The 13,853-nt window shown below is 44.5% G+C and overlaps 1 protein-coding gene across 1 annotated transcript in view; it reads left to right on the top strand.

Annotated features, from left to right (window-relative positions):
* The window catches only part of OASL (2'-5'-oligoadenylate synthetase like), a 21,005-nt gene extending 7,691 nt beyond the window's left edge, over positions 1–13,314 (top strand). The window contains exons 4-6 of the mRNA XM_007448205.1: positions 7,356–7,597; positions 9,814–9,961; positions 12,763–13,314. Of these exons, the coding sequence (XP_007448267.1) occupies positions 7,356–7,597; positions 9,814–9,961; positions 12,763–13,314 (942 nt within the window). The remainder of the gene's footprint in view (positions 1–7,355; positions 7,598–9,813; positions 9,962–12,762) is intronic.
* The last annotated feature ends 539 nt before the right edge of the window (positions 13,315–13,853 follow it).

Below are 13,853 nucleotides of genomic sequence, written 5' to 3'. Positions count from 1 at the left end.
GCCTCTCACCGCTGTGGCCTCTCCCGTTGCGGAGCACAGGCTCCGGACGCGCAGGCTCCGGACGCGCAGGCTCAGCGGCCATGGCTCACGGGCCCAGCCGCTCCGCGGCATGTGGGATCTTCCCGGACCGGGGCACGAACCCACGTCCCCTGCGTCGGCAGGCGGACTCTCAACCACTAGCGCCACCAGGGAAGCCCAAGGCTCACCTTTTAAAATGTGAACCTGGCAGAAGATGCAGATGAAGAAGGAGGAAGGAGAGGAGGGGGAGGAGAAAGAAACAGAGGAGGAAGGAGAGAAATAAGGAACGTACTGTATTCAAAGAACGAGTGCTTGTAATGGTCCAGCTAAAGTCCAGTGCTGGCTAGGGTCAACTTCTCTGGGCTCTCTGGGCATTAATCTCAGCTGATTAAGGACTAACAAGAGGAAAAATTTGTTTAATTCCACACTGCACCAATTCCCCCTCCAAATGATTGAGTTCCTGAGTCTCATGATCATTACTGAGTGAGTACATCCACAGCAGCTGCTTTTTAGATTTCACGTATGATGTCTGCATGGTACCAGGTATATTTCAAACTACCCAGATGAACATGTCATCTGAACTTATGAAAGGAAGACTCAGAAACAAACAAAAAATGAGAAAGAAAGAAAAAAGATGCTTTCTTATTTTTAAAAAAATGGTAAGGGTCAGATTTTAGAAAGACCAGTCCAGTCCAAAAAGAAAAAAAAAAGTATTTAAAGATAAAAATCAGAATATTACCAAAGTTAGTTTATAGTTAGTATGTTTATGGTGGAAAAGCAGTCATTTTCTTACATGATTATCACTTCTACCAAGGTTGTGATGTATCTTCAGATGTTAGCATCACCGAAGCCAAGAATGAAATTGGTTTTTTTGGTCAGTCAGTCACTTAAGAGGAATTGATCCAAGGTTTTGTGGATTTGGAGAGCTAGAATTCTACAAAATGACCTGTTTGCTTTGTTTGTCCGTCTAAGTGTACAAAGTGTTTTCTTCCTGTATATGACTTGCACGTTTATTGTAATGTCCACAGAACAACGTATCAGCTTTACTTCTACAGCCCTTTCTTTGTTCAAGTCTCTGCCACTAAGGGACGTCCCTGGCGGTCCAGTAGTTAAGACTCCATGCTTCCACTGCAGGAGGCACAGGTTTGATTCCTGGTCAGGGAACCAAGATCCCCGTGTGGCCAAAAACAAACAAACAAGCAAAGAAAAAACCCCCAAAAGTCTCTGCCTCTAAGACAAGAATTTGTCTGCATATGGTTTTTTGAAACAGTTTTTTGATTCAGTATTATTATTAATTAATTAATTTATTTTTGGCTGTGTTGGTTCTTCGTTGCTGCGCCCAGGCTTTCTCTAGTTGCAGACGAGCGGGGGCTACTCTTCATCGCGGTGCGTGGGCTTCTCATTGCAGTGGCTTCTCTTGTTGCGGAGCACGGGCCCTAGAGTGCGCGGGCTTCAGTAGTTGTGGCTCATGGGCTGTAGAGCGCAGGCTCAATAGTTGTGGCGCACGGACTTAGTTGCTCCGCGGCATGTGGGATCTTCCCTGACCAGGGCTCGAACCCGTGTCTCCTGCATTGGCAGGCGGATTCTTAACCACTCTGCCACCAGGAAAGTCCCTGATTCAGTATTATTAATTTGATGTTTTCTTTTATTTGAGAACTTTTATTTAGCTAAGTGTTACAAGATGTGTTTGTTGATCAATACTTAAGGACACAAAGAGTTCATACTGTATGTTAAACAAAACTAGAATCCCGTGATGCTAAAAAGGTTGACAGTTCATTTTTGTCTGGAAACGTAACATCACAGGAGTTGTCGTTCACTTTCACGGTTCAAAATTAGTTTATGATTCTTACCAACTCATCTACTGGGGTCAGGGACCAAGGGACATGTAAGTGAGCTTCTCTGGGCTCTATTCACCAAATCTTAACTGTAAGAATATCACTGATCTCAGAGATGCCCAAGTTTGTGCATGCTCATGACAAACCAAAAAGTGTTATTTTGACTATCTATAATTCTGGGCTTCCATAAGCCTTGCAACAGTATCAGTTTCTAAGAGGGACTTTTGAGCATCATTTCCGCATGTGAAGAGCTGTCCTTGATTTCTTTTGTGTTTTAATTTACCAACAAGCTGATGTTTATGTTCTATCTTTTGAAGTATTTAATTCAATTCCATTTTGGGAAAAAGATGGGGCTTTCCCCAGTGTTTTGGCTGAGGTGTTTTTTTTTTTTTTTAATAACTGTGTTTATTTTTACTTGTTGACAGTTTGCTTTATTTATTTATTTATGGCTGTGTTGGGTCTTCGTTTCTGTGCGAGGGCTTTCTCTAGTTGTGGCAAGCGGGGGCCACTCTTCATCGCGGTGCGCGGGCCTCTCACTCTCGCGGCCTCTCTTGTTGCGGAGCACAGGCTCCAGACGCGCAGGATCAGTAGTTGTGGCTCACGGGCCCAGTTGCTCCGTGGCATGTGGGATCTTCCCAGACCAGGGCTCGAACCCGTGTTCCCTGCATTAGCAGGCAGATTCTCAACCACTGCGCCACCAGGGAAGCCCCTTGGCTGAGGTTTTGACATAAGTGTTTTGTTTGGTTGTTTTTTGGTTTTGTTTTGGAGGGTTTTTTGTCTTTTGCCATTTTAAGTGTACAAGTCAGTGGCATTAATTACATTCACAATGTTGTGTAAATATCACCATTATTTCCAGAACTTTTTTTTATCATCCAAAACAGAAACTATACCCATAAACAATAACCTCCCATTCTACCCTCCCTCCAGCCCTGTAATCTCTATTCTACTTTCTATCTCTATGAACTTGACCGCTCTAGGGACCTCTTATAAGTGGAGTCATACAATATTTGTCCTTTTCTGTCTGATCCTTTTTTTCCTTTTTGGCCATGCCACGCGGCATGCGGGACCTTAGTTCCCCTAACAGGGATGGAACCGTGCCCCCTGCAGTGAAAGGATGAGTCCTACCCACTGGACCACCAGGGAATTCCCTGTGTCTGATTCTTAACCGTGGGATTATCATACCTAATTGGATGAGATTTCTGACATGAATACAAGTTTACTTATACATTTGATTTATTCTTTTTTTAAAAAAAATAAATTTATTTATTTATTTTTGGCTGCATTGGGTCTTCGTTGCTACCCGTGGGCTTTCTCTGGTTGCGGCGAGCTGGGGCTACTCTTCGTTGCGGTGCGCGGGCTTCTCATTGCGGTGGCCTCTCTTATTGCGGAGCACGGGCTCTAGGCGTGCGGGCTTCAGTAGTTGTGGCTTGCAGGCTCCAGGGCGCAGGCTCAGTAGTTGTGGCGCACAGGCTTAGTTGCTATGCGGCATGTGGAATCTTCCTGGACCAGGGCTCCTACGCATGTCCCCTGCATTGGCAGGCAGATTCTTAACCACTGAGCCACCAGGAAAGTTCCGATTTATTCTTGATTTATCTAATTCTATCCCGGTAGGAAGGAGGACAGATTTTTTGAACGTATGTAAATGCTACATATTCCAGAAAAGGAACTTAATAAAGACACTTTGTGAATATTAAGCCATCATTCTGAATAGTTTTATAAGCAAGGCCAATTTACATATGCTATTATTTTACAGAATAATTATCTTTGTTTTCCTGAGGATTTGTTAGTTCATAATCTATAATAGGAATTTTTTTTTTTTTTTTTTTTTTTTTTTTTTTTTTTTTTTTTTTTTTTTTTTTTTTTTTTTTTTTTTTTTTTTTTTTTTTTTTTTTTTTTTTTTTTTTTTTTTTTTTTTTTTTTTTTTTTTTTTTTTTTTTTTTTTTTTTTGGGGGGTACGCGGGCCTCTAACCGCCGTGGCCTCTCCCGCCGTGGAGCACAGGCTCCGGACACGCAGGTTCAGCGGCGTTGGCTCACGGACCCAGCCACTCCGCGGCATGCGGGATCCTCCCAGACCGGGGCACGAACCCGTGTCCCCTGCATCGGCAGGAGGACTCCCAATCACTGCGCCACCAGGGAAGCCCTATAATAGGAATTTTTATAAGGATTTTTTTTATTCTGAGGTGTCAGTTGGAATAATATATCATTTACAGAATGTATCTTAGTTTGCACATGTATTTCCTTATATTGAGGGTAGGAGAGTAAGAAAGAAAGGTTTTTGTTTTTTTTTTTTCTCTCACATAGTCATCAATAGAACATTAACCTGAGTAATTAATTCTCATTTTGTTAAGCAATCTGCTCTTATGAAGTTGCCTACTTCTGAAATAAAAGATTCTGGTGAAATTCTGACTCAGTCCCCTTTGGTGGCCCTATGAGTCTTTATCCACGAATTTATTACACTTCATAAATTTCCCATAGTGGAGTTGGGGGGAAGAGATTTGCTGGCAGATAGATTATATTGTAATCAGACCATTCTTTTATGAAATCCTTTTGTTTTTTTCATTTACATACATAAAAACAAAAAGAATTGGCAGCTGTGATTTTACTATTTTAATTACGGGTCCAAAATAAACACAGCATAAAATCTAACAGTCCATCAGCTCCTAATTTTACAGGGCTGCTTTCCAGGAATCATATGTGTGTGCGTGCACATACCGCACCCCTACCCCCCAATTTTTGAGTGATTTAAATTCATAATGGCATACAAGACAACAATAACAGGGCTCCCAGGAGATATCTGAATACTCAAGACAAACAGACCAAAAGACAGCGAGAGAGAGAGAGAGAAACACAAAATACAATCAAACTCTCATCGACTGCCACCCAGCAGAGAATAAATTCCTATCATCTGTCTCCCGACGGAGACCACCAGATGGTCAAACCATAAAAGCAGAGTCACTGATTGTAGTCATCAGTGGGGACATAAGTGGCCCCATGCAAATAAGTACAAGAACCAGAATCAGACTTGTCCAAGAATCAGACAATCTAGAATCAGAAATAAAAACAGAGTAGAGGTGGGGAGGGAGGAGAGAAACATCAGAAGAATAAAAGCTATTGTCATACAAGATTCACCCTCGGAATTGAAAAAAGGGGCACGTCTGAATGTAAACAGCCCATGGGACGCATTTCTCAGGCAACACAGTTTACTCAGCTTTGGAACAGACTCAGTGGAACCTCCAGCAGCAACCAGAAACAAGAGGTAAAAAGTCATTCATTGAATAAGAACCTGCAGAGAAGTTGCAAGGGAATCAGACTGCAGAAGGAAAGGCTTAATCCAATAAAAAATATATAATAGGTGTTTAAAGAAAAAACGATTACCAAGATTACTAGGTTTATAGTTCATCTCCGTTGATGGTGGAAAAATAGCAAATTTCTCACATGCTTATCAGATCTAGAAAGGTCATGAGGTATTGCAACTTCGCAAAAGTCAGAGAAATCCAAAATATGAAGAAATCAGAGCATCGCTAGCATAAATCAGCACTGGAAGGGAACATACATCTTTCTTCTGGTTTGCTCTTTTTTTTTTTATGTACCATTAAGTAGTCTATCAAAGGTCCTAAAAGAAATGAACGGCTCATTTTTCCTAAGGCTTACATCTTATGATTACAGGCATTCTGCATTTTCTTTGTCATGTAAATTTTAAGAATCTCGCTAATTTCACTAGTATTGGAGAAAATAAATTGTCTTGTCATGAGTTTACATTCTTAACAAAATTATAATTTTATTAGTTAAGATTTACAGCTTTGTGAGATGTGAATTCACAAAATGTTACAAAAACAAATTCATTAATGTGTAAATAAGTTTGAAATCAATTAAAAACATTTTAAAGTCAAGGATAAAGTTGTTTTTGTTAGTTACAGGAAAGGCACAGGTTTCATTTGTTTTTGGGGACTGGAACTAGACCAGATGGCCTCATTTCTGTTTGTTTCAAGGTCAAAGTGGGTTTTTGTCCCTTTGAGGGGTGTGATATAAAACTTATTTATAATGGCCACAGGACAAGATGTCAATTTTGCTTCCACAAACCAAATAGCTGGATGTTTGACAGAAATTTTCATTTCCTAGCTCAATGTTAGAGAGGTTCTTTAGACAGGAGGTGACTGGTATCCGTTAAGATGCTTTCTTTTGCAAGTAACAGAAAAACAGAAAAACCAACTCAAACTGGCTTAACTAATAAAGAGAATTATCAGCTTCTGTGTGAAAACCCACAGCAGTGGAGAGGAGGCTTCAGGCACTGTTTGATGAATGCTCCAGCTCAGTTTGTCTATAATACTCTCAGCGTCTCTCAATTCTATATGTCACCTTGGTCCACAGCCTGGCTTCCCTCATGGTGGCAAAATGGCCACATCTGTTCCTGCCCTCACATCCACATACAAGAGAGGACTTCTCTTCTTTCAACCACTGAACAAAAGAACTAGGCTTGACTCAAATTAAGCCAACTTAGATTACAAAGCTTCTCTGGAACCAATCACTTGGCAAGGGGAATAGGTTTATACTGGTGACCCTATCCAGTCAGGGCCAACCCTGGAGAGGAGGATTGGGTCAATCCCATCCAAACAGCATGGCTACTATACAATGGGGAAGGAAGAAACGCCTGTTAGAGAGGCAACCCCAATGTTCACCATGGATTCTCAGCTATTACCTAGTCCTATAGTCCCCCAACACATGCATACTATTTTCTTCTCTTTAGCTAAGAAGACTTTTCTTTAAAAGAAATCTTTCAATCCCATCCAAACAGCATGGCTACTATACAATGGGGAAGGAAGAAACGCCTGTTAGAGAGGGAACCCCAAAGTTCACCATGGATTCTCAGCTATTACCTAGTCCTATAGTCCCCCAACACATGCATACTATTTTCTTCTCTTTAGCTAAGAAGACTTTTCTTTAAAAGAAATCTTTCAGGGGGCTTCCCTGGTGGCGCAGTGGTTGGGAGTCCGCCTGCCGATGCAGGGGATGCGGGTTCGTGCCCCGGTCTGGGAGGATCCCACGTGCTGCGGAGCGACTGGGCCTGTGGGCCATGGCCGCTGAGCCTGCGCGTCCGGGGCCTGTGTTCCGCAGCGGGAGAGGCCACAACAATGAGAGGCCCGCGTACTGCAAAAAAAAAAAAAAGAAATCTTTCAGAAGCCTAAATAGATTAAAATGGACCTGCTTAGGCTGGGGTGCTGATGACAGAGCCCAACCTGCTCACTCCTTGGGACACCCCTTTATCACTCCATTTCCGGGAGTTATGTCAAGCACAGTTTGAAACCAACTGGAGTAACCTAGCTGCTTAATTCTAAAATGGAGAAACCCATTTAGGGCCAGAGAGGGAAAGTGACTTGGCCAAGACTACGGAGCCATTAGGTAGCAGAGCTGGGACCACAACTTGGATTTTTGTAGTTTTTGGTTCAACGTCATTCTTATAAGGAATCTTGGGGTCTCGCTCTCTCTTCCCATGTATTTCAACAGTGCGTGAAATCCTGGTGCCTTAGGGCAGAGCTACCCCCTCTCTATGCCCTTGAGCTACTGACCATCTACGCCTGGGAAGTGGGTACTCAGGAGGAGGCATGTTTCAGGTTGGACAGCGGCCTGGCCACCGTGATGAGACTGCTTCAGCAGTATCAGTTACTCTGCATCTACTGGACCGACTACTACACGTTCCAGAACCCGATCATTGAGGACTTTGTCAGAAAACAGCTCAAAAAAGAGAGGTACTAGATCACTGCATGCCAACCACATCTCAAAGAGAAAAGAAAGAGAATTAAGGGAAAGGTGGTATCGAGTTTTCTGGGTGGGCTTTATCTCACCCTGACACACTTGACATCTCAAGTCGACTGCCTTTCAAAATTGCAAGGACCTTAGGGGCTATAAGCCTTTTCCTTGTTCCTCAAGCCACCAACCCACCCTACCTTAGCCCTCTTGCTCTCAGAAGACCATTTCAGGAAAACATTTCAGAAAAGCTAAGCTACCTTAGCTTTTTAGTGACAGCACGGGAGACTGGAAAGAACCAGGGAGACCCAAGTGTAAGCCCAGCTCCACAATTTTCTCATCTCTATTCCTCATCTATAAAACAGGAGTAATTGGCACCAAACATGCAGGACTGTTGGGAGAGTCAGACAAAATATTTGTAAAGGGCCTACAGTATCTAGCCTATGACAGATGCCAGATAAATGTTGTAGCACATGCTGCCTGTACCCATTCGTATCCCCTGGGCCTTTACCGTTTCCAGGAAGGCTGGTTCAACCTCCAGCTGTCAGCACCTGCGTCCCTTTGCCTGTGGGTTTTCAGCTTCCCCAAGTGACTGGTGGAAGTTGGTGTATAAATACCCCAGCTCCCTCCCATCTCAGATGGAGGGACTCTCTTTGGGACACATGTTCTCCACTACTTCCCAGAGTCCACCCTGGGGGACTAACCCCCACTTGCTCACAGTGGTAATCACCTTGACTCATACCCTTTACTGGCATCCTTCCCTTCTCTGTCTCATTTTCCCACTCTCTTATTGGTGCTTCCTGGTATCTCCTTCCAAATAAGTGACTTGCACTCAAATCCTGATCTTAGGATCTGCTTCTGGGGGAACCCAGCCTGGGACATCTCTTTACATTAGAAGTTTTAGGTCAATGCAAGCAATATCGCAAGATTGTTTATTATTCCCTTATGTGAGTGTCGGGTCTTTTTTTACAATGGAGAAAAACCTGGCCTTCTAATGAAAAGAGGATTTATTGTAAGGATGCCCAGAAAATTCACCTTGTAAAACCACTGGGACCTGAGGCAAATCTATAGACTCCCCCTCTCTCTGTTGCTCACTCTTATTGCCCACGTGCTCCCTTTCCTCTCACTGCTTCTCTCTCCACACCTGTTCAGCTCCCCTCTTACTCCTAGTTGATGAGGAACATACATCATTCCTGGTCCAAACTCCAGAGGGAATAAGTCTGATCACTGGGCACAGGGCCTGCATATCAGGTCACCTGGTGGGTCACTTTGGGTCAGGTGACCCCACCCCATAGGTCAGCGTGTTATTACTCTAAATGAGGCAGGACCATTCAGGGAGTCAGGGATGTTAGGAGTTGAGAGCATGGAGCCTAAGGTGTCTAGTTCATGTCAGTAGCCTGCTATCACATTGTGTCACTTAGATAAAATCTCAGCTCCCACCTAAGTCAAAAGCTCCTGGAGTACAAGGGCCAGGTCTTGATCATGGGCTTGCCATCCAGCACATGTGGTCACCCCAAGCAACCCAAATAGGCTATTAGACCCCCTTCAAGCCAATATTCTTTAAAGTATTTATTCAACATTTACCTAGAGGAGAGATGCTTGGAGACAGCCCAACCTCTCCTCTGTTGAGGCAGAGGAGATGGGTAAGAATCCCTAGGGATAACCTAGGGAGATCTGTGCCTCGGTTTCCTCATCTGTAAAATGGGGGAAAATCATCATCACAATCATCGTCATCATAGGCCCTACCTTATAGAATTGCTGTAGGGATTAAAATAGGTTAATTCACATAGGGTTTGAGCCCATGCCTCAATAAACATCAGTAAATAGTGGTGGTGGTGTTACTGTCATCCAAAGCAATTCAGCAGCTCTAGCCTTGAACTCACTTATGTAGCCTGTTCAGCAAAATGAAGGCTCTGAACTTGAGGCCCACCTGCCTGAGTGGGCCGCTGTTACTGTTCCAGCATGCCTTTGGAGCTCCCACCCTCCGTACACCTCAAAAATTCCTTGCAAACACCTAAAGTACTCTGCACAAGAGGAATTCTTGGAAACAGAATCCTCTCCATTCTGTTACTCTCCGGCAATGTTTTTGGGCCCTCCTAGACTGACAGTCCTGGGCTCTGGACATAGCAGATGCTCAGATGATTGCCAAGAAGGTTTCTTTCTGGCTTGCGGGCCTCCAAACCAGAAAGAACCTGGGCGCCTTCTCTCTGTGTTGCAGGCCTATCATCCTGGATCCAGCTGACCCCACCCACAATGTGGCAAAAGGCTACAGATGGGACATAGTCGCTCAGAGGGCCTGCCAGTGCCTGAAACAGGACTGTTGCTATGACAACTACGAGAACCCAGTCCCCAAATGGAACGTGAAGGTAATGGCTCCTCTCTGGGCTGCCAAGGGCTTGAAGCTCAGAATGAGATAACTGCATAGTATTTACTTCTGTGTCGATGGAGCCAAGAGGACTTTAGTGTCGGTTTGAGGCCTGGCTGCACCACCTACCAGCTCTGTGAACTTGGGGAAATTATTCAACTGTCTGAGCTTCAGATTCCTTATCTTCAAATTCTTGTTTTCCTGTCTTTTCTTCTTCCCATAACCTACCAAAGAATCACTGGGATTCTTTGCTCTCAGTCATTCTCTGCATAAGCTGAGCCCAGGCAAGTCAATTCAATCAGCTGTTTTGGGCCAGCACCAGGCTTGGGGTTGATGGGGGGTGACCAAGGGGGCAACAATGGTTCAGAAATAAGACATGGCCATAACCCTTAAGAAACTTGCCAGATGGAAGCAAACTTGCACAAAACTGCTAAATAGAATTACCAGAGAAGATATTCAGAAAACAAAACACTGCCATATAATATTATAATGTGATGCCAAACCCACAGTACAGGTAAAGAACATAATAATCTATTTTATTCACATTGTGCTTTACGATTTGCATAGCACTTGTTCAGGGACAAGTCTATAAAATAGAAAGGTCAAGTAGTATTATTATCTTTATCATTACTATCACCATTTTACAGATGAGGAGACTGAGGCTCAGAGAGGTAAAGTGAATTAACCAAGGTCACACTGCTAAGAAGCAGCAGAGCCAGAACTCACACCCAGGCCTTTGTGGGGCTGTGGAATCGGAAAATAAATGTCATCATCATAAGTCACCAAGGAAGATTCCTTGAAGAAATTAAGGCATGAGGTGGGCCCTAAAAGCCAAGGACGGATGTAGACACTCAGAACAAAGGGTACTCCATCCAGGGAGAGGGTCAGGGTAGGGGATGAGGGGCAAAGGACTACAGTTGTGTGCAAAAGACTGAGGTGCTTAGAGCAGAAAGCAGAAGCAGAATCAGGGGCTCCCTAATAAGGAGCAGAGATTACAAACTGGGGGCCCACCAGCCATATGAGGCCCACAGATGGGCTGAAAAGTATATGCCTTTGGATTTTTCCTGAATATAAAAACCATCACGAAAAGATTTTTTTTTTTTTTTTTGCGTTACGCGGGCCTGTCGCCGCTGTGGCCCCTCCCGCTGCGGAGCACAGGCTCTGGATGCGCAGGCCCAGCGGCCATGGCTCACCGGCCCAGCTGCTCCGCGGTATGTGGGATCCTCCCGGACCGGGACACGAACCCATGTCCCCTGCCTCGCCAGGCGGACTCTCAACCACTGTGCCACCAGGGAAGCCCCATGAAAAGATTTTTATCTTGACAAATCAGAAGACTTGGCAATGCTGGGCCTATATTCCTTCTTAAAAGGATCAGCTAGAGGTCGGCCCACCATTCCCCTCCCCCAGCACCTTCCAGATGTTGCTCTTCAGACATCTGGGGCTCTCAGGCCCTTGAGTGTGGCCTCCGGTGGTGAAGAACAGACTTTGGAGTCTGGCTGACCTCAGTTCAAATACCTGCTCATGTGGGCAGAAGACCTAAATAGACATTTCTCCAAGAAGACATACAGATGGCCAACAAATACATGAAATGATGCTCAACATCACTAATCATTAGAGAAATGCAAATCAAAACCACAATGAGGTATCACCTCACGCCAGTCAGAATGGCCATCATCAAAAAATCTACAAACAATAAATGCTGGAGAGGGTGTGGAGAAAAGGGAACTGCACTGTTGGTGGGAATGTAAATTGATACAGCCACTATGGAGAACAGTATGGAGGTTCCTTAAAAAACTAAAAATAGAACTACCATACGACCCAGCAATCCCACTACTGGGCATATGCCCTGAGAAAACCATAATTCAAAAAGACACATGTACTATAATGTTCACTGCAGCACTATTTACAATAGCCAGGACATGGAAGCAACCTAAATGTCCACCAAAAGATGAATGCATAAAGAAGATGTGTCACATATATACAGTGGAATATTACTCAGCCATAAAAAGGAACGAAATTGAGTTATTTGTAGTGAGGCGGATGGACCTAGAGTCCATCATACAGAGTGAAGTAAGTCAGAAAGAGAAAAACAAATACTGTATGCTAACACATATATATGGAATATGAAAAAGCAGTATTGATGAACCTAGTGGCAGGGCAGGAATAAAGACGCAGACGTAGAAAACAGACTTGAGGACATCGGGGGTGGGGAAGGGGAAGCTGGGATGAAGCGAGAGAGTAGCACTGACATATATACACTACCAAATGTAAAACAGGTAGGTAGTGGGAAGCTGCTGCATAGCAAAGGGAGATCAACTCGATGCTTTGTGACAACCTAGAGGGGTGGGATAGGGAGGGTGGGAGAGAGGCTCAAGGGGGAGGGGATATGGGGATATATGTATACATATAGCTGATTCACTTTGTTGTACAGCAGAAACTAACACAACATTGTAAAGCAATTATACTCCAATAAAGATGTGGAAGAAAAAACAAACAAACAAATACCTGCTCTGCTCCTCCCTACTTTTGTGATGGTCAATAAATGGCGTAACCCTGCTCAGCCACAGTTTTCTCATCTGTAAAATGGGCTAATAGCAGAACCAACCTCATAGCGCTGTTGTGAGAATAAAATACATTAAGAAGAGGATGAACAGCACCCAGCACAGGGCCTGGAAGGTGATTGGAACCCCCTAAATGTTTGCAGCTGCTGCTGTCGTTGTAAAGATGAGGACAGGTAAAGGGCACTTTTGTACTCAGACGGAGGGGTGTGGACTTAACCCCTCTTTGTCCTCTCCCTTCCAGGGGGCACGAGACATCCAACTGACAGTGGAGCAGTGGGGTTCCTCGGATTTCATCATCATGATGAACCCTTATGACTCCATAAAGAAGGTTAAAAGGAAGATCCAGTGGAACCTGGGCTCCACATTCCTCCAGCGTCTGTCCTTCCAGGAGTCAGGTGGGGAGCGACAGCTCCTCAGTAGCCAGTACTCCTTGGCTGATTACGGGGTTTTCTCCAACACTCGCATCTGTCTGCTGCAGACCATCTCCCCTGAGATCCAGGTCTTTGTGAAGAATCCCAGTGGTGGGAGCCACGCCTATGCCATTTACCCCGATAGCCTTGTCCTGAACCTGAAGCTGCAGATTGAAGTCAAGGAGGGGCTGCTCAGAGAGGAGCAACAGCTAGAGTTCCAAGGCCAAGTCCTGCGGGATGGGTGGAGTTTGAGGAGCTATGGTGTCCAAGACAGCACCACCCTCATGCTGAAGAAAGAAGGAAAGAAGAACCCAGCTAGTTCCTCTGAAAGACCTCTCTGTGCATTTCTGCCATTTAATCCAGACCCCATCAGTTCCACCTGACCTTGCCAGTAGACGGATGACGAGGGATATGAGAGACTAGATATACAAACGAACAATGGCCAGACCATATTCGACAATAGAACTCTGACCCACAAGCTCTGCAGCCACCAGCCTGAAGCCAAAGCACAATCCCTGCATCAATCAACCCCAAACCATCAGGATTTGGTCAATAACTGCCAGCTTCCTCATTCCCTCCCTTCCAATTTAGGATCGATGAAAGAAAGCCAAACAAGCTCCCTAACCAATCACATAGGACAGCCTGCTTCTGCTTAGCCCGCCTCCAGCTTCCCCATGCAAACAACCTCAGTCAGGGTATGCCTGAAGCCTTCTCTTTTTCCCACTATAAAGCTGTCCCACCGCCCTGCTTGCATTGGAGTCTCTGCCAAAGGCAAGGGATGGTGGCTGATTCCCTGACTATAGCAAGTTGGGAATAAATAATCTTTGTTCTCTTTCGGATGGTCTTCATTTCTTTCCACAGATGCTAAGGCTGTCCTGGCATTACTGCTTAAACATTTGAGCCTCTCAACTCTGGAAAGTGA

Source organism: Lipotes vexillifer, unplaced genomic scaffold (genome assembly GCF_000442215.2).
Source record: "Lipotes vexillifer unplaced genomic scaffold, Lipotes_vexillifer_v1.1 scaffold236, whole genome shotgun sequence".
Classification (NCBI taxonomy): Eukaryota; Metazoa; Chordata; class Mammalia; order Artiodactyla; family Lipotidae; genus Lipotes; species Lipotes vexillifer.
This window is presented reverse-complemented; position numbering and strand designations above follow the sequence as displayed.